This window comes from Lissotriton helveticus, chromosome 2_1 (genome assembly GCF_964261635.1).
Source record: "Lissotriton helveticus chromosome 2_1, aLisHel1.1, whole genome shotgun sequence".
Taxonomy (NCBI): Eukaryota; Metazoa; Chordata; class Amphibia; order Caudata; family Salamandridae; genus Lissotriton; species Lissotriton helveticus.
In genome coordinates, this window is record NC_136059.1 from 1125843826 (window position 1) to 1125865168 (window position 21343).

Genomic DNA, 21343 nt, shown 5'->3' on the forward strand with positions numbered 1-21343 from the left:
TACTGTCATTTTATTTGACATGATCCTTTTCATTTGTTTATTTTATGCCTCATTCAGTCAACCCTAGGAGGGAACAATGACGAGAACACATTAACGGTAGGAACTCAATAAGTCTTTATGTATGTGCCTTTCTAGAGCTCACAGCAATGAGTGATGCAGCCTTTTCCAAAATGGCAGCCACCCATTGTCCTCTTATGACTCAGCAACCATACTTGCTGCAGACGCAACAGGCTATGCAGCTGTGTGTTGCGATCTGGCATCAGGAACTCATCAAGTTTCTTCACTGTACCTCACAGTTTATTTTGAATGTATAGGCATGTCTTGTGATCGTTGTTTGTGTTAAATGTCCTTGCAGTGCTTGTTGTAGGAATGGCAAGAAGTGAAGATGTTGTATATTATATTTGAAAATGGCTGAACTGTTCTCATTGGTGTAGGGTCTAGGCTGATTTGCATATAGCTGGGTCCAAACTGAGGTGGCATGGTGGGCAAAATTACGATGGACTGGGATGTAGCCCGAGCAATTACCCGTGGCTGAAATTAATTCAAGCATTTCATCCATAACTTTTTTGTATACTTTAGTGTGTCACCCTAAGTGTGACAGCAAAAACGTGGATCCCGTTCACACTATGTCACTAGAATCGGGCTGTACCTGGCTGATGACTTAGGGTGATAACAGTCCTAGGTTGCTTGAATTCTGGTTCAGGAAGAACCAGACTTGGCAGTTCGGTCTGGATTGTTTCCAACGGTGCAGGGTCAAGACTGATTTGCATATGGCTGGGTCCAAACTGAGGTGGCATGATGTGCATAGCAGTGATGGACTGCGATGTCTCCCAGTGTAATTATCAGTGGTTGAGATTAATTCAAGTATTCCATCCATCACCTTTTTATGTACTTTAGTGCATCATGGTGTGAGTGGGGGAGAATCAACATGGATCGAGTGGGTGGGGGGGAATCAAACAGAGACAGAGCAACAATGGGGGTTTGGAAGTCAGCAAATAAGTGAGAACAAAACATGGAGTTAAAGCACATTGTAAATTAGCTCGAATGGAATAGCAAAGCTGCATAAAAGTGAAAGGGTAATTAACAGCAGCTCAAGGACAAAGTTATGAAAAGGAATTTCTTTAATGTTATGAAAAGAAATGTGCTGGGAGAAGTGGAAGAACAAGGAGAGCTTGAGAAATACATAAACTTTCATTGAGTTCTTTTAGAAAAAGAAAAAAAAGTTCCCCAAAACAATACACTTGTGGAAGGATAAACGGGACCAATAAGGGAGAGGGAAAACAGGCCATGCTCCACAGGAGCGACAAAGACTAAATGGAAGGGCTAAAACAAATACAACTATTGCCTAGAAAGCAAGAAAATAGGAGAGACAAAACAAAAAGCCAATAGTAAGCAATGGATGGGGTTTCTTTCCAGTCAGCTATCAAAATGTCTCAAATAAGTCTTACGCAGCTAGACAGCTGACTTTGACCTAAAAAGCAGCATTACTTGGACCACATTGGCATTATGTGCCATCAGTGTGACTTGAAGCACCATAAGAGGGTTACAATGTAATATTATAAACCTTACCCAAGAATATACCATATTCAGTCAAATGTTATCGTCTTCCCCATACTGTTGAAAAGATGGATGGTGCTCTATATTCACCTTCGAAGGATTGCTTTGAGCAATATTAGTGAACCAAAAAGGAGGCATTGTGAATTTATCATCATGAAGTCAAGGTGAATAAGTACTTCCTTTGTTGAAGCGGAAATGGTGGGAACACTGTTTAACATTATGTGGACCTGAAATAGGGCAGTGGGGTGTCCGAGAACTCACTGTGTACATCGCAGATTCACTGTAATTGCTAATATTGCCAGGCAGAGGGATTTTTCACATTCACCTGAATAGGGAATCACAAGACCTGGGAAATAACGTGACTTGTGAGATTTTCAATGTCCCGCATAAAAGAAATCTGTCGTTTGTGAAAAAGATGTAGGAATCAGTCAGTGATGGAATAAAAGTTGAGCCCCCCTGCAAAGTTCATGGAGGGGGCCCCCCACGGTCAAAACCCAGTCCGGAGCTTTAAGTTCAGGGGTCTACCGCCCGTGCACAGTGCCTGAGGGGGCCCCCTGGAGCTAGCCCCCATCAACCCCGCACTGCAGCTACTGCGGGGGCGACTGTTATGGCCAGGGCACAAGTCCTAAAAAAAGAAGTGGGGGGACACTGACGTCACGACAGGAAGTGACGTCACGAAAGGTGACTTGCACCATCAGACTCATTGCCTCCCCTCACTCACCCCTTAGATGCGATTGCATCAGAGAAGCCAGCGCGTGAGCAGTGTTCTAAATGAGCTCCGGAGAGGCCAAAGAGTGAATGTGTGGCTCCATTTGCTCCAGTAATCGTGGTAAAATAAGTGTGGGACGCCGTCCACCCGCGTGGTATCCTGACTCGAGCCCAGTTTATGGAACTGGAAACAGTACAGAAACACACATCCTCACATTTTATCCCCATTTTCCAGGGGCACTGTAGTAACAGGCCAGTTTCCCTATATGAGGTTTCGGTATTTCTGTGTAAGGTAATACCCATGCAGTAGCCCTGGCATACCTTAGAGTTGGGCCCTATGCGTTTGGCAGATGGCGGAAGCCCCTCCAGCGTGGCTGCGCCATTCGCCCCACGCATGCGCAAGCAGAGCTAGCCTCTGCTCAGAGAGAGCCCTAGGCCAAACCAAGATAACGCCCCCTCCCACACTTTTCTATGGACCTAAGTCATAAGGAAACTGCCCCAGGAGCTCCACGGCCCCACGGCCCCTCTAGGGCTTGCCGCCCTGTGCGAGGTGCCAGCTTAAACATGCCAAAGGCCAGCCAGCCATGCGCTCGGGAGTCATCACACACACACACAGTCCTCGGCAAACTAGTGCGGAAATAGCAGGTCCGGCATTCATGTATCCGGTCATCATTATTCAATATTTTTTACTTTTTGAGGATTAAGCAGTGGAAACATTTGTTTGCACGTCTATTAGCAAAAAAAATCCCTTAGCAGCAGAACGCTGCCGGAGACATCAGAATCCTTTTAAGCTATTAAGAAGAGTGTGCGGTCTTTCTGAAAATGTTTATAATGGCAAGGAAGAAAAGACATGCCATTTAACCTCATTATCGGGTACTTTTCCTTTCCACATCCACCTCATTACGGGACATGTGTCCCTTCTGCACCATGATTTGAGTGAGAATGTCTGCTTATCCAAAATGTTTGCCAGAGTTAGCACCATGCGATAAGAGGTAGAAACTGTATATTGGGGCCATTATAAAATGTTTAGGATGTACACAGTGTAGATTACAGATCAAGTCTCACTGATTGTTAATTAGTATGGAATTGTGAATGGCCTGTTGGGTGGTTACATGGCTCTAAACATTTCTTCTGTTTTTTTCACTGTATACTTCTAAATCGTTTTCCTTATGTGTGGCAATGCAGGGTACTTTCAGAAGGGGCCCAGGATAGTGTATGGTTGCAACCTATACATGTTTCATTTAAGGTTTTAGGAGACTAAAACAGACAAGACATTATGTTCAGGCACCCACACTCTGCCATATAATTTAGCTATTATTGTCTCCTGAATGCCAAGTTCAGTGTTTCAGCTTTTCCAGAATTACAATATAAACCAAAAGCAACCAAATATATCAACCTGAAGCCGGTTGCATTGGCAGACAGGCAATTGCACCGAATATATTGATTGCGTAGACTTGAAAGCACATTGTGTTACTTGGCTTTATTTAGCACTTGTACAGCGCAAAAAGGTCACTAAAATAATGGGCGCTACATTTGGTTGCGTGGGTCGAGTCCGGTGTTCTTCCACTGCATTTGTTAATTTGAAGAATACAGTACCTCAGAATTGTAAAAGTATGATATAGATATAATATTAATTCATATGACTGTCAGTAGAAAAACTTAATGGTACATATATGTCATACATGACTTTTATCTGCTCCATGATATTCATCCTCTTGTTATAGGAGGAAAGTTCCATAAAGGGCAGCAGGCTTCACTGCCAGGAACTAAACCCCAATAGCATTGGGGTCACTATAATGCCAGCACCACTAGTGAAGAAGAAAAGGTCTGTTCCCAAAGATTCAAAACAGAGCTGAAGACTTCTTTACCTACAAGTGTTAGATTAGGCAAGCATGGAAGCCTTATTTTACCATGCCATTCTCTCCTTGGAAATGGTCAGCGGTGCCTTTTAAATTGTAAAACCAATCAGCTACTGTCTGTGACCTTCAAAGAAGGGGACTGAAATCACCCTTCTTTCTCCCAGAGTTTTCTTCTGTGTAACTGTTAAAAATCATGTTCTTGATTGATTGGGGTGTAAGCCCTGGTCAAGCAGCAATTACAACCCTAGTCAGTGTAAGACCCAACCAAACCCCAAATTAACCTGTGCTCAACCCCCTGGTAGCATGGCAGATAGTAATCAGGCTTAACTTAGAGGCAATGTGTAAAGTGTTTGTGTAACACTTCAAACAGTAAAACAGTGAAAACATCACACAAAAAAGGACCCTACACCAAGTTAGAAGACTTGAGCAATATTTAATAAATAAAACAAGAACAGAATGACAAAAAAATCCAATCAGTAGAACCGGAGTTATGAATTTTGAAGAATAAACTGCAATATTGCGCCTAAAAGCATAATGCGCAAACTGTCTTTACGGCTTTCTGGTTGCACTGGACTGGGACAAAATCAACAGTTAAAATTGACCACGATGGAGCGCTATTCGGAAACAGTCCCAAATTAGTCCTGCTCCGGGTTACCTTCTCATGTTTTGGGCCAAGAGCACAAAATATTATGTCTTCCCAATTGGAAATTACACTTATAAAATGTAATAAGGCAACTCCAATGTTATCCTTTGGAGGAGATACGCCTTGCAGTAGGGAAAAATGAATTTAAGAGGTTTTCACTACCAGCACATGTAAAACTTAAAAGTACTTGTTCAGCTTTTTGAATACACTGTACCCTGCCCGTGGGGCTGTCACGAAGGATGCCTGGTCTACCAGTAACCTGTTTCATGTTGCAGGGATGTGGTTGCAGATAAAAAGCTATCCCACGATCCTCTGTACCTGTAAAGAAACAACATGATGGGTCCTTTACTAAACCTTAATGAGCACTCCCAGTTTCCTGATTACACCACTGGCCTGCCTACCTACTTTCTCATAGGCTCAAACCAAAAACAACAACATTCCAACCACACCCCCAACACGGCGCAGCTTGCTATCCTTGGGGGAAGCCCTTCAGTGCCCCATATAAGGGTCGTAAGCGCTACACCAATGCTACAATATAGAAGGAACACCAAGGAGGATTAGTTGAGCCAGAGAAAGCAGATGCTACTCCCATTTTGCCCTTGGTATCTCGGGCAATGCTCTTATCACTCATGGTGTCAGGGTTCAAGATGGCGGCAGCGGCAGCAGAGAGTAAGCAAGCCTCATGAGCCAGGTGTAGTTTGGGAAGTTTGCACTCCTTGCACCTTCCCATTCTCATAAGGAGTAAATAGGAGGCTGTTGAGCGGCAAAGAGGAAAACAATAGGTTCATCCACCGATGTCATTAGGAGCCAAGCTTGTCTGTCGTTCTTGCCAGACCAGGGTCTAAAACTGAATCCAGGGCCTTCTGGATTCTCATCCTTTTTTGTCAGGTGCCTTAAGTACCCTTTTCTGGGTATAAAATAATAATGTACTCCAGGGAAAGAGAAAACATGGTGTCTGGCGAGATCTAGTGGTGTAGTCAACTATAAATGTTGTGGAGGATATAGGACTTTGAAAATCCTGGGTGGGGCCTGGTGCATTACTCCTCGCAGCCTGCCTGCCTCATTGTGACCCATGGCACTTTGTCCACACCTAGTGAAATAAAAAAAGGAAAATGGTGTCTTTGGATACTATTCTATTACGTTGTTGCTTTTGCGTGCCTTTTCATACCCCGAGGCCTTGGGGCACCGTCTCATAGTCGAGCAAGAGTCTATGTCATTTGTTTTGCTTCATTGGTGGGGTGTGGCTTTGTCGAACTGTCAATGCGAGAAGACTTATTTATATCTGGAGGGAACTTCGATCTTCTTGCAGAAAACACGTGACTGCACTTAGACTGAAGAGGTGGTCCATTTGCCTGTACTTTACTCTGTGGTTGCGCCATCTATTGGTAAGGGTGAGTATCTGTAACCCAACAACATAAATGGAGGTTCCCCAATGCTCTGTGTTACAGGGAGGGGGAAATTCAGTCAGAAGAGGAGAGTCCCTGTTAGGGTGTAGCAGACAAGGATTGCTGTGGCAGAGACTCAGGGGAGGTTAAACAGTGTAACATCTATCAGCTATATCACCAAACATCCATATCAAACTCTATCGGGTATGCAGTACACTATGACTAAACCAATAACTAATGATGATGCAAGGAATTTATAAAAATACGAAAATTTATTCATATAGGCCTCCCACTTGGGTCACAATCTAAAACATAATTCATACATTTGTTAAAAATAACATTCAGGATAGCAGCACATATAAAAAATATACAGTCAAAAAAAGTTTTTTTTAAAAAGGTCGACGCGGCGTTTCGGTGTCACTTTATCTTGGCACCTTCATCAGGACATTTAAGACTTTTGACTTTGTATCTGTTTATTTAGTTTGAGGAAGCTTTTCAATTGCTGTCCGTTTTGCGTAATTGCTCTAGGAATGCTCTCGGTTTTTTATTGGTCCGGTTTTGTAATGCGCACCGTTCAACTCTTAAGTGATGGAGTTTGTTATTTATCAATATGCACGGAGAAACCACCGTTGGGGATCGATGTAGATAATTCAAAAGGCTGTGGTAATCAGCTCACTTGTGAATACAACAAATATATAAAGGACATTCACAAGTGAGCTGATTACCACAGCCTTTTGAATTATCTACATCGATCCCCAACGGTGGTTTCTCCGTGCATATTGATAAATAACAAACTCCATCACTTAAGAGTTGAACGGTGCGCATTACAAAACCGGACCAATAAAAAACCGAGAGCATTCCTAGAGCAATTACGCAAAACGGACAGCAATTGAAAAGCTTCCTCAACCTAAATAAACAGATACAAAGTCAAAAGTCTTAAATGTCCTGATGAAGGTGCCAAGATAAAGTGACACCGAAACGCCGCGTCGACCTTTTTAAAAAAAACTTTTTTTGACTGTATATTTTTTATATGTGCTGCTATCCTGAATGTTATTTTCAACAAATGTATGAATTATGTTTTAGATTGTGACCCAAGTGGGAGGCCTATATGAATAAATTTTCGTATTTTTATAAATTCCTTGCATCATCATTAGTTATTGGTTTAGTCATAGTGTACTGCATACCCGATAGAGTTTGATATGGATGTTTGGTGATATAGCTGATAGATGTTACACTGTTTAACCTCCCCTGAGTCTCTGCCACAGCAATCCTTGTCTGCTACACCCTAACAGGGACTCTCCTCTTCTGACTAAGTATCTGTAACTACATGTTGTGAAGGAAAATGGTCCTGGGAGGCCTTCCGAACAGCTATGAAATTATGAAGCAGTAGCACATCAGGCTTTCTCCTTTCTACTTTGTAAATATTTGTTTGTCACAAAGATGTGTTATTTGTGAATTAAAGTGATGAACTCTGTCCTTCCTGTATTGATTTCCCGTGCAGGCGAAGCCGCGTCTCCAGAGAGGAGGCAGCTCCGCGTCCCTCCACAACAGTCTGATGAGGAACAGCATCTTCCAGCTCATGATCCACACGCTGGACCCCCTCTCTGAAGGTAATCCATCCAGTTCCAGAGTTCACCCTCGCTCCCTGCATGCATGTATTGTGTGCATTCAATTGGGCGGGAAGGGCGACGTTTGTTTCTTTACGCAAAAGCCACGTTTGCTTGAAATACTTTATTTTGCCGCGCTTTACCTGTTTGACTTTAATTTGCAACGACACGGGGGCTTCCTGCTAAGTGAGTGAAAAGTGTAGATTGTGAACTTAGTGACCACGAAGTACCTGTTTCCGGGTATTAAAAAATAATGTGTGCCGTGCAATGTTTTTTCTGCTGAATTACTTTGTTGATAGAGGCCATTTTGTTCTCTTGTACCAATGGAACATATTTATGTGAAAACCTTACACTTAATTTTATGGCAATGTTGATGTCTGAGTCGACTGCTGTGGTGTTGTATATGCTGGTTGTAGTGTGTCTGCCATTACTGAAAGCCCTATTTGATCAACACAGACTCGATTGTGTCAGTCATACGTTCCACCCATATACCAGGCCCTACCACCTTATGTGGGTACTTTAAGGTACTTAGATGGTAATGTTGGCTTTAGACTCTTTTGTGCTGATCCCTTTTAAAGGTAAACCATGGTAACTAGTGGTTTATACATGGTCACCCCCATGACCATGAATACTTAATCAGATTCAAATAAAGAACCTTGTAAACGTATTCCACAATGGTTGGCAAGATGGAACACTAATCCAGTTGCGATGTTTACCTTGTTCTAAGCAGATGTGTGTTGGAAGTGCAAACTTGTGTAGGTGTGATAATTTTTCGTGTCTCTAAGTCAGAGGAAAGACTACAAATAGTGTAGAGAGGCCCTCATCTCCCACCAAAATAAGGCATTGTTAATAATTTCCAAAGAGATTACCATGTCACGTCACAGCACCCAAAGGCCTACAATTTTATGTAACAGGGCAAGTACAAGGCTCCCCTCTAAGGTGAAGGAAAGCACAATAAAATGAACAAAATAATGCAGGTTGATAACTAATCAATAAAGGACTTTCCAGAGTATCATTTTGTAAAATATCAAGCAGCGAATACGCTACAATATTAGGAAGTCACATTAATATATCTAGGTGTACACCAAACACCCTATTCCAATAATACAAAGAGCAGCATAAGATGTGAATAAATGCACGATGAAATGCAGATGTGGTTGAAAAATACTTTGAAATATATTAAGTCTTGAAGTGCCAATTTCCGAGAAGATAAAATGTTCGCTGAGACCAACACTCTAGGATGGATGCTCCTAAACTATACCTTAAATGGCTGGCTAAAATTGCTCAAAGAAAGGAGGATGGAAAAAATCAGAGAGTAAAACTACAGAGTTGTAGATAGGTTTGGTGAAATTAACTTTGAGTACAAGTATGAATTGTATTTAGATACCATAACTGTACCAGAGTGTAGACAAACACCCATGAAAGAAGGTCTGCCCATGGTACCTTTAGGCATCAGGTGCCACACATGGAGCCATAATGACCATTAATTGATCATTTATAAATATGTAAAAATGGTATGAAGCAGCAAGATCAGCTACTACACTTCTATTGTAAAGCATCAAATAATAGGGCGGCTAAAATCAAATCATATCAGCTGGAACCATGATTGAAACATTCGTTTTGAGATTGTCAGGCATCAAAATAGCCTAAGCTGCATATAACTATACTACAGAAATGCTGTTAGGGGGAGTGAAAACGGCCAGGGGATTGGTCACTGTTGCTCTGAGTATTTTCTGTCATTGATGCTTACTATGGATGATATGTTGTAAATTAACTTTAAAGATTTAAACATTTGCTCCATATTGTGTGGGCATATGGCATTGCTAATGACATTTTATGCACTATGTGATATGAAGTGATTCGTGAGATTGATATATGCAAAGGATAAATAACAAATATACCAGTTTTTGGTAACTATATATAGCCACCAATTCACTCAAAGCAATACAAAAGTATATGGGTGGAGATGTATGTCTTCACCTGAGCACATATTTCCCCCTGGAGAAAAATTTACACTTTCTACAGCCCCACTAATTCTGGGGTGATCCTTTTCCATTTAAATCCTGGAAGAGTAGTTACTACAGCTCTTGGCTGGTGGAATTCTCTGACCGTTTCCAGGTTGGAGGGGGGACAGGGAGAAGTCTGAGAATGCCTACACACTTTGATGTGTATGAGTATTTTCTGACTTTCAAGGCAAACCACACCTGATGTGGATATCTCTGACTCATGGCAGAGATCTCCACTGTTGTAAAGCTGTTTACTCTCACAAGAATCCCTTTGTAGAACCCTGCCAGGAGTACAAAAGGTACATTTCATTGTAAACTTATGTTTCTGTCCAAAATTACCTTTGGAAATAGCCCCTTAAGGTATATAGAGTAATTGTAGAGTTCTGTTATTGTCCCTGGTCCAGTTTGGTATACACCTTTTTTGCAGAATGTTAAATTTCACTGCTTTGCAACAAAAACAATGGAGGAATTGCTGCTGAGCCACTGTGCCAGCAGGGGCCCCAGCTTCCACTGACCTTGCTGCAGCAAACCTACTTTATGTACATTTCCCAGCCGTTATAGTGGGTCTTTTTTGCCAAAAGTGCTTGCTCTGACACAGAGAACGCTTTTGGCAAAATGTGAATGCCTAATGGTCTGTTATGTGATGCCGGTTTGTCTCCACTCCATTTGAACCCTACGAGAAGTGAAGCTACCACGCTTTCCCAGGAGACAACGCCCCAGTCATACCCGACGGTGCGTGCAAGCCATCCGTCAGATGGATGACCCTTGCCCGTCATTTCCCTCTGAGATTTTGCCCTGATTTCCCCGGAACCATCGATCAGTAAACAAGCGCCATATCAGCCCTGATGAGTCACAGGCACTGCCCTGTTGATGAAACACGTGTCGGCTGGCGTTCTGTAAATATACCAAAAGAAAAAGACGTATATAAAGTCTAATATATTGTCTTCACCATACAACCAGTGTCTATTATTTTGTCTCAAAACAACTGAATTACTTAAAGTTATTTGTACCATACGTGTGCCCAGTACCTGCTGTATATAATGTTATGCCGGTTTGACCAAGGGAGGGGGGATAGATATTTCCTCGGGGTGGGCCTTCTACTGCTGTAATGCTGCCTTTCCTGTGGTGGAGGGGGTGACAGATAGGGGGTTCTAACAGTTGTGCCAACTAAGCCTCCACCATCAAAAACCCAGTGGACCAACCGGAAGCTAGGCGGTGTCTTTTGAATGTATGGGAACCGAATGACTATGACGTGGCTCAGACGCGATGGGCGACCCTGGCCAACATGATTGCGAAACGAGACATTGCACAGCTGTGGGGAGCTCCCTGCCCGCCGACGGTCTTGGTGTGGAAGGAGAACATGGATTGGTGTATGTTTCGAGAGAAGACGGTGTATGTGGCGCGAGGTAGGCCCAAAAAGTGGAGTAACATTTTGAGTCAATGGAACTCCTACAGAGGAGATATATGCACACCACCCCTTCCTGATGTCCCCGATGCCCCACACTCTCCCTGATCCGACATTCCATGATTTGTTCTAATTTACATGTTTTAGAATCTTGTGTCTTTTCCCCCCGATTATGCCCCCCCTCTGATTTTTGTTGATTGACTTGCATTGAGATTTTATTGCCTTTTCCTTCCCGCTCAGAACCGCGCCTGTATTGTAATGCTCCTTTTGCCTTGATTGTTTGTATTATTTCTATATAATAAAAAGAGTTTTTAAAAAAAAAAAAACAGTGGTCTCCCACGTTTAAATGTGGCAAGGGGACTGCAAGTGTGGCCAAAAGGGGCAATCACTGGTTTTTGGTGGATCCCCAATTAACACAACACTCTAGATGACTCCCAGCCCATGGTATGGCCCCTCTGTGGCTCTTCGCGTGGCTGTTAGTCTATTGTTTAAAGATGGTCTTCCCTTTGAATAAATCCTGTAGATTTAGTTTGTCTTCCCTGTATTCAGCATCGTTATATGGAATTGGCAAGGGTGGGTTACTTTGTTACTTTACCCTTTGTCACTGCTACTCAAGCATTCAACCTTCTCTTGGGTAAAGAAACTTGATAAGAGAGCGAGGGTGGGAAACCTCAAAGGGGTTCCCACTTGGCCTCTTTCTGACCCAGAACTTGAAAGTAGGAGTGTTTATGAATACTAGCCACAGACCATACCAAATTCAATATTTTTTATTATAAACCTAAGAGCACTTTAATAACGGGCTAGGTTATTCAGAGGACCAAAGTAAATGTTTCTCCACAATTGCATTTTAAGTATCTTTGCTCTTTAGTACCTAAACACAATGTAAGGACCAGTTTTCATAGCACAGTCTGTACTACAACACATCAACAACCATTCCTGTACCCATAGTGTTGGTTATACATGACCTGTCACACAGACACACATATGTATAGACATAGAGATCAATCCACACACACACACACCTCTAAACATAAAGAAAGGGCCTTAACTTGAGGCTTATTCAATATGTGCTCTTGGTAAAAGTCTCATAATAGTGTAAAAATAAACATTGCATCTACTGCATCTGGGAAAACTCACAAAAGAATAACAAAAGGCATGAAAGCTAGCACCACATAAGCTAGCTATAAATTCACTAAGGAACCATTACTCAAAGCTTGAGGAACATGTACCACATGTCCAATGGTAATTTGCCATCAATCAGGACAAAAGCATTAATAAAAATGAAATAACAGGTGTTGACAGTAGGTAGTTCAATTCTCACTGTTCAGCTACCTCTACTTCACGATTCTGTGCCAAGGAAACATAATGACCACTACTGGAACCACTCTTTAAACATCAATTTAATCACTACATTTAGGCCAATTTGTTTAAGTGGTGTGAAATATAGAACAGCTCACATAATGCATTATAATATAAAATGGACACCAGGACACTGGCACGGTGACCCCTGTGGCACAGTGTCATTTGATGACCCTGAGCTTGGGCGCTTCTCATTATAGAAGGAGGGAAAGCGAGGGATTGGCAAACGGAAAGATACATGCCACAAAAGTTTAGAATTTATATTCCAGATCCACGAGGAGCAGACTGATGTGTTGCAAAAATGCTTATTTTTTGTTCCAGAAAAAGAAAAGCACATTGATGTGGGTAAACACATTGAATATCCTTAAACTCACTAACATTTTAGAGCTTGTTGGATTTTCAACCCTCTGGATATGGAGTATCTAATGTAGGCGGGCCCAATCCATGCCAGAGTTTCAGGATATCAACATGAAATTAGTTTACATACAGTTGATCAGATGTTGCTCATTGACCTACTGTTGTTATCCTTGTAATTGTCCATGGGTCCAACCCTCCTGGACCTATGTTGATCAGCTCTGGTTTAGACCTTATTATATAGCAGCCTGAGTCTCCCTGCGGTTTAAGGGGCAGTTGTAACAGATAGATGTATGTTATTCAAAGGGCAGTATGTAGGCCTGGGCGGAGTTCTGCTATGCAGAACTCTGTAAATGGATCAAAAACACTTCGTTGTGCTATGCAAAGTTCCGGAAGTGGCGGAGTGCTTTCAGTCTTGCCATTCACGCAGAATTTTAGCGCCAGGTGTTTGTCCCGTGCTGGAAAATCAGTGCATGTGGCACCATGCGCAGCGTAAGATGGCACTGCTTCTTTCTGCTGCTCGAGTATATTTTCTACTCGAGCAGCAGCATCCTCAACGCAAACGGATGGTATCTCAACGCAAGCCGTTGCGACAATCCGCGACCACCCATGCCAAGAAATCTCACTGGGAGGTGGTCTGGCGTTGAATTTTCAACGCCTGCTCTCGCCAACTTAACCTAACGTTGGCAAGCGAGGGAAAAAGTTTGCTCTGCTTTGTGGAGTGTAGTTTTTCTGAACTATGTATGCTCCGTGGAGCGCAAAAAACTCCACAAACTGCGTGAACGGAGCGAAGTTCACCTCCCAGACCAAGTAGTATGTAACCTTTAGTTCTCTGACTGGAGAAGGGCACTTGTAAGAGACACGATGAAATGTAAGTAATTGTTAGTGGTCAGAGTCACTTGCTCTTCCATTGCCCACAGCTACACGTCAACTTCTAAGTACATTTTGCAATGTTTGCTTTTTGAAATTTAAAATGGAAAAATGTTTGTTGATCCTAACTAGTTAATGTGTCTGATCCGCTTACATCACCATAGAATGATAAGTTTAAAAAAATGCCTAATTCATGTTCAAGAAAAAAAACATGATGTGGGGAAATACATTACCATTTTGCAGCTTGATATGAATGAATTAACTCTTTAGACTTCTAATATTGGGGGAGAGGGCGGGTCCAATCCATGCCAGAGTTGAGGATATTCATATGAAATACATGTTCATGTAATTATTCCCGATGCCACTCATTTATACATACATTTGTTATCGATGATATCTTGAACGGATAATAGATCCTGGACCTACGTTTTACAAACATTTTGTATCGTTTGAAGTTTCTTTCAATTTCAGATGGAAACTGTTCCTTGATCCCAACTAGTGCCTGATCGCTCACATCATCACTGTAGTTATTAAAAAGAGATCTGAAATGATGCTTTATCTTCAAACCTCATCATTTTCAAACTTGAATGATGTTGGAATGTCGAGAGTACTTCATTACTGAGAAATCAGTCAAGGTTTGATGCCTTGGGAGGTTTTGTGTGTTATACTTTTTACTTTGATGTGAAATAATTTATTTTCAAAGCCTCCAAAGAGGCATCTTTTCATGAAGCAATGCAGTCTACCCTCACTCAGCATAAATTATAGGGAAAAGAGGGCGGTAGATGTAAGAGTGCGGAGAAAGGCCACATAGTGAATTATTATGCTGGTTATCAAAGAAAACATGGCAGGGCTGAACAGAGGATGGATTGAATGTTTTGTTGAATGCAAAAGTGGGGAAATCCTTAGATGTTTTGCTCTATCCCTCGAGTGATGCGTGGTGTTCCACCTTAGTGGTTGCTTTGTACTGTCGCTTGGCCGATATATTTTGTGTTTCAGTGAGTCTGATTGAAGTAGTTGTGAAATGTTTCATTTCACTATGGTTTTAAGAATTTTGATACAGGATGCATCTGGGACATACGTGGTCTTCCTTGACAAATGCCCACCACGTTCTACTATCCTGGTCTGCTGGATCGAATACAGGTATTCTGACCACCAGTGTCGTAATGAGGAAAATAAAAATGTGGTGGCTGAAATGCTTGAATTTATAGCAGTCTATGGTCATTGTTGTGGTAGTTACTTTGGACTGCATTCTCGTCCATCATTTTTTCTCCACTGAGCCATTTCCCACAAGAACCACCCTCAGACAAATGAGGCCTGATGCTGCTGCAGTCCCGATTCCCTCAGAATGGGAAGCAAGCAGCATAAGACCATTTTGGTTTCCAAAAATATAATTTATTGGGATAAACATATCTTCAGTCAATCAGGCGTTTGTTAAGCGCGACTACTCACCCGTAAGGGTCTCAAGGCGTATGTGGTATATTTTTATTCAAGGTCTTTTTCCCTAGAATGTCATTAGTTTTACAGTGGCTGACCCTGGCAGACAGTTGTATGTGATTTCATAGAAAAATGATTCAGTGGAATACCATTACTGAGAAATCATTTTATTTAAACAGTTTAGTGGAAACTTTCAGGATGAATGGCATTTTCTATTTCATAGAAAGGTTTTTTTCACAATTGGCCTCTGCATACTCATTTTTAAGGTGTAAATGAAATGGTTGCAGGTCTTACCTTCAGAACCATTTCTGTGAAGGGATTTATTCCAAATCTTTACGTCAGGGGGACGTTCTTTTTTATTTATATCCTTTACAATGTCAAACAATTAATAAGGATGCTTTTAATTGACTGAACACTTACCACCGCTAAACACCATCCAGCTCTGCCCCTAAAAATGCCACTACATGCATAAACTATACTCCTCTCTGACCCCTAAACTCCAACCATCCATGTACCCTTAAGGTTCTTTCTGCTCCTTTAAACCCTACCCATCTCTTACCTTAAAACCCCCTCACTACCACCAGACTACACCCCCTAAAAACTAATTTCTATGCCTAAACCCCGCCAGTCCCTGATCCCTTAAAATCTGGCATCACCCCTAAACTCCTCTCTTCCCTAAACCCTAGAAACCCCTAACCACTCAAAACTTTACCCATGCCTGATCCCTAAAAAACCCTCACCACCCCTAAACTCTACCGAACCATGATCCCTACAAACCTCTGACCTCCCCTAAACATAACCCATCTCTGAACCCAAAAGAACCCTCACTACACCAAATCTTCACCCAAGTGTGTGGTTTTGGATATTTCCTTTAAAATGTTGCCTTTAATTTTCGATAAATTTGTATTTCCTTAAAATAGTTTTTCCATGATTTGGTTTTCTCTAATGGGTGTCTCAGTTTTCGTTTTTCCATTAATTCACATACATCACCTGCAGACCACCATAAAAGTAGATGTAACTAAAGGCCCATACAACTAACACGTTAGTCCATTTTTTACAGCATTTACTACTAATCATGGCAGACCTTAGTGGCATGTACACCTGTAGGCCCTTACCAACAGTGCCTTCCTTCCCCTATTGACAGTAAGTCTGGAGCATACATCAAATTGTGTTATCTTAAATTAGCTATGGCTACATGTCCTGAGGCGGACCCAACCTTTTCTATATATCTGGGGTCGAAATGTTGTTGAGTGTGGCATAGAAGATTTAATGTCTTTGAAGGAATTGATGTTTTCTTTTCTGACTGTTGATCCATGTCATTAAAGTTTCTTTTTGTTTATTGCTACTATTACTATATGACTACCCCATCCACATTTTCATTGGTCACTGCACCACCCGTACCACATTCTGTGGCACGAAAAGTTTCAGTCATCATTTTATTGTTGTAAATATAGGTTTACCAAACATTGGCATTAAGGAATTTCCCAGCACCCTATATATAAGTCTTAAAGTAAATCAGCTATGTAATGCACATGCCTTCATCGTTTTTGTTTTTAAATACATGACCAAATTACTAATTTCCCAGTGACACCTGAGTTTCAAGGAAAATACAATATTTCCTTTGGGAACCCTCTCCTCATAATGTAGTCAGAAGAGCAAAAATACACATTAGACTTTCCTTCCTTCCGTCCTTGTCTGGGATCTGGTGGCTTAGTGGACTAATGCGTCCATTGCAGGGGCCTGTGTTCAACCTCATGGTCATAGGTTCAAATTCCATTTGATCCACTCAGCTTTTCATCTTTCTGAGGTTGATAAAATGAGTGCCATTGAGTTGGGTAACAATAAAGATCTGTTATTCAATGCCGAGATACCCTTGGTTGAATGTGCGCTTTACAAATACACGTTATGTTTCTCCAGACCTCTGCCGGCAGGTTATCATAGACGTGGCTCTAAAAACCTGGCTGCATGAGGCTTTTAATCAGGGAAATTAGACCCTCCTATATTCAACTAAAAGAAACATTTTGTTAAGATTACTCATGTTATATGTGGGTTTCCTTCTAGAATGATTGTCTTCTATTCTATACTCAGGAAAAATATATAAGGAAACACCAATGTGTACCTCAGATACTCATCCTAGAAAATTTGGCATATTAAATAAGAGCATAGTAATACTGCACTTGTTGAAATGTGTCTAGAGGCCCTTTACAGCCTCTTCCCCATTAACAGAAACCCTCTACAGAGCTGCCTGGGCAGATTGGCAGTGTTTCTGGAGATGCCCTCGCGATTTTCTGTAGGGCCTTCTGTTTGCAGGCATTTGCCGCATGCTTCTCAGATCTTAATGTTGTGGGCTGATGGTCTGTAGATTGATTGGGCAGATGTTTTTCTCTGTTTACATGCAGAAAACACAGTTGAGGGCTTTGATCGATGCCTCATAGGCATCTCGCACAAACTGAAATTGTGTTACCTGTAATCCTACAAGCAGCATTCCAAATAAAAAAGTATTGCTAAATTTACGTTCAAATTGCCAGCTACTAAGATTTATATTTGCTCAAGTTGATGTGAAGTTCATGCAAGAGATGTTTCTTCAAGAAGGTGCAGCATCTGCATCAGTAACCAACAATTGTGTGGAATTGGTGTTAAAAGAGGCGACAACATTTCTGTTAAAATTTGATATATGGAAAGTGCGGTTATTGGTATATCACCTATGACTACCCCCTGTACTAACTTGGAAATTAGCAATAACAGCACATTGTAGTGCCTCATGCCGTGAATTCTGCATGCATTGCCAGGCATCTTACCCCAAGTAAACCTCAGTGGGCCTCACCTGGCAAAATTGTCCTGGGGAAAATTGTATGAGGTTTTGTTACGTTATTATAAATCGCACTATGTAGAACGATGCCGCTTGGCACTATCAAATCAAGCATAACAACCGCAGAACAGAGATATAACAAAATTAAGGCCACAGGTTTCCAGAAACTAACAGATAGTCAATAATTCAAAATCAGAGTCTTCGGTTGTCTTCGACAAGTCTGAATGGAGGAAAGTGACCAGAGCTCATGTGAGAGGCTGGTATCAGCCTTTGACACTGCCACAGAACAGGCCCTGACATCAAGCAAAGCTGTCCTTGCTTTAAGGATATGAAGTAGCCATAGTTCTATTGAATGTAGGGTGCATTGTGGTGTGTAAGTCTAGGGAGGTCGCGTGTTGGTCAATTAACAAGAATTAGCGCTTTAAATAGAATGCATTATGCATTGGCAGCCAGTGAAGGGATCTCAGCATGGGAGTGAAAGGGTCTCTTCACATGGCTCCATTCAGGAGTTTGTATTTTACTCCAATCGCAATCTTTTGTCAGTTTCTCTGGAGGAACCATATGTGTGAGATTGGATCAGACCACTGACATACCATGCCCTGGAATATGCTGTTCTGTTTTTTGTATGACAAAGGTAAACAGTCTGATTTGCCAAAAGCATGCGCTAGTAACTTTTGAGACTACTCCCTCCAGGGCCAGCTTAGCATCAACATAAATACCTGATTTGCATATGGTAACAGATGGAAATTAGGAGAACCCATAGCCTGAGGCCAGACAGGAGGATCCCAGTCATTCAAATACCTTTGATCCAGGTCATTGCTAATGGCAAGGATCTGTATGTTCGCTGGATGGAGTTTGAGGAAGTGAGATGACGTCCACCTGCATACGGATACCAAGATGCTGGTGAAAGAAACCTGAAGAGCCCCACCTGACCCGATGCATGACCTCGTGCGAAGTACCTGCAAATCGGCAGGTTGCTTTTACTGTATATGTGGAATTGGACACCCACAGAGTGCAATCGGTTGGTGAAAGGCAGCCATCATCGGATTGGCCTATAGGGCAGTTAGGCCCTGCCTGATGGGCTGGTCTGGCAGGTCAGTGCGTGGGCCTGTTTTATGGTTTGATGGGCCAATTTTTTCTGGCGAGTTCCCTGTTTTATTAAAACAAGCATTGCCTGTGTCAAGCTGAAATCCATGCAGTCTTCCATAACTTCCAAAACACCAATACACTGTGTCTTTACAAGTTCAAAACTGCCCCAATTATCAGTCATGGGACACTTTTTAGCTAACCAATTCACTAATGGCGGGCACTTTTATTTTGGTGCTCTGGCCTATTTTCTGTGACAATCCCACCGTGGGGACATCTAACAGATGTTGAAAATAAGAGTGAGAAGAGCACCACACCCTGGAGTACATGGCAGGTGATCTTCTGTGCCTCATATGTAATTGACATCGGTTGGTAGTTTGCTCCCTCTTGGTCAAGACACAACGATTTACGTGTGGTGCTTCCAGTGCTCACTTCTGGGCGAATGGTAAGAACAATGGCATTATCAGCCAGAGTCGAAGGCTCCTGGAAGGGCTAATAGAGCCAGAGCCCTGACAACTTTGTCATCTGCAAATCTACGTATGTCACTGTGATGTTATGTTTATTGCACCTGGTTATTATCCCATACAGATTTAAAAATTCCAGTCCCTGGGCAAGCAGGGGTTTGGGCGGGGACCGGTATATCACCCCATAGTTGCAATTGACGTCATAGTGATCCCCAGTTTTGGGATGAATGAATCTAGGCACACAGGAGTTGTTTGCATTGGCTGACACAGGGGAATATTTACAAGAAGTTCACACCACCAGAGTATCCATTTTTGAGACCTTCTGGTGGCATTATGTCTTCCGCCTTATTTACTAGGCAGTGTTAAGCCACTTAACGTGGCTTAATCCCGCCTTGTAAATTAATCCTCTATTCATGCAACACTTAGCTTGAAAGGGGGAGGGAAAATAGGTGTTGCAGTGGGCGTTCCACCACAAGACCAATTGCTTTTTGACACTGCCCAATATTTACAATGTATGGGGCAGTGGCAAAAATATGACCAGGAACTACCTGGTCTTAAACTGTCGATACGAGGAGAATTTCTTTTATTTCTCCTCTTATATTGCCCAGCCTCGACAAAGCTCACAATTGTTTATGGGCTGATGAATACGTTACTGAATTTGAGCTTCAACTCGAGCACCTGCTTAGTTGTAACTATTCTCTGACCCTGCCTCGGGCACCCGGCTGTTTAGGGTCAGGACAGGGTCAGAGAATAGTTGCAACAAGTAAGCAACTTGAACTCTGGCAGCTTGCCGGCGCCATTACCTGCCTTAACTCTGCAGGAGCATCCTGCCAGAATGTAAATCCGCCCGCGAGCAGATTTGCGGACTTTTCGGCAATTTCGCGAGATTTGCGGATCGCGAAATTGCCGAAAATCCACAAATTCCGCGAGCGAAACAGATTTTACGCCCACATTTATTTCTCCTCTTATATTGCTCTTCTACGTGTGCTGCATCTGCAGCACACCTGGATAGAGCAAATCACCTGTTAAGATTGTGTGCAGGAAGAGATAAAGATTGTTTATGTGCAGGAAGGCGTCCCTTCCTGCACATAAACAATCACCACTGCAGCACACACACCCTAGAAATATTGCGCTAGGGTGCCTGCGCTTCTGCTAGGCAGCTTCTTTAGTGACAGCGCTAGGGGAAATCCCGAGGTGCGCTGTATTTTTGTAAATACAGCACATCCCTGCGTTTTGAAACTGATGGACCGCGGCGTTACCAATATTTGCGTAAGACCGCGCTCCACCTTGTACATATGCCCCACACTTTGGTCAAGTCGACAAGCAGGGAGAACTGCTCGTCTCTCACTGATCGCATTCCTCCCACATCTGACGCCTGAGAGGGAGGAAGCGGTAACATGGCCAACGCACAGTTGGTTGGGATTCCTCGCAGGCACAGAATTATCATGCAAGAACAGAACATAATTATGAAAGAAAACGTGGACCTTGTGTTTTTTCTCCTCCATCTCGGCTGTTTCCTGTCTCATTAATTCACTCACCCACCCAGATGACCAAAAGCTAGAATGTGTTCCCTGAACATTAATTTGCCTGTTGTACAACGTGTTCTTTCCAGCGAGGGCTGCAGTTCTGCTAAGCGTCCGAGCTCCCCACAGAGCTTCTTGCGTCTTGGCAGATGGGTGCGGCATCATTACCATATTGGAAATTTGTTGCTATGCACACTGACATGGGAGGTTCACTTCGGAGAATATTTAGTGAGGAAATATCGCAAGGAAATGCTGCGTTTGATTACTCGAGGGA

At 42.4% G+C, this 21343-nt stretch overlaps 1 protein-coding gene across 9 annotated transcripts in view; it reads left to right on the forward strand.

Annotated features, from left to right (window-relative positions):
• SLC24A2 (solute carrier family 24 member 2) overlaps window positions 1-21343 on the forward strand; it is a 901628-nt gene that overhangs the window by 595038 nt on the left and 285247 nt on the right. For 5 of the 9 annotated variants that reach the window (XM_078675953.1, XM_078675950.1, XM_078675958.1 and 2 more), the window contains exons 5-6: window positions 58-96; window positions 7654-7762. In XM_078675953.1, the coding sequence (XP_078532079.1) occupies window positions 58-96; window positions 7654-7762 (148 nt within the window). The remainder of the gene's footprint in view (window positions 1-57; window positions 97-7653; window positions 7763-21343) is intronic. The other 4 variants (XM_078675954.1, XM_078675957.1, XM_078675956.1 and 1 more) reach the window with 1 other exon arrangement.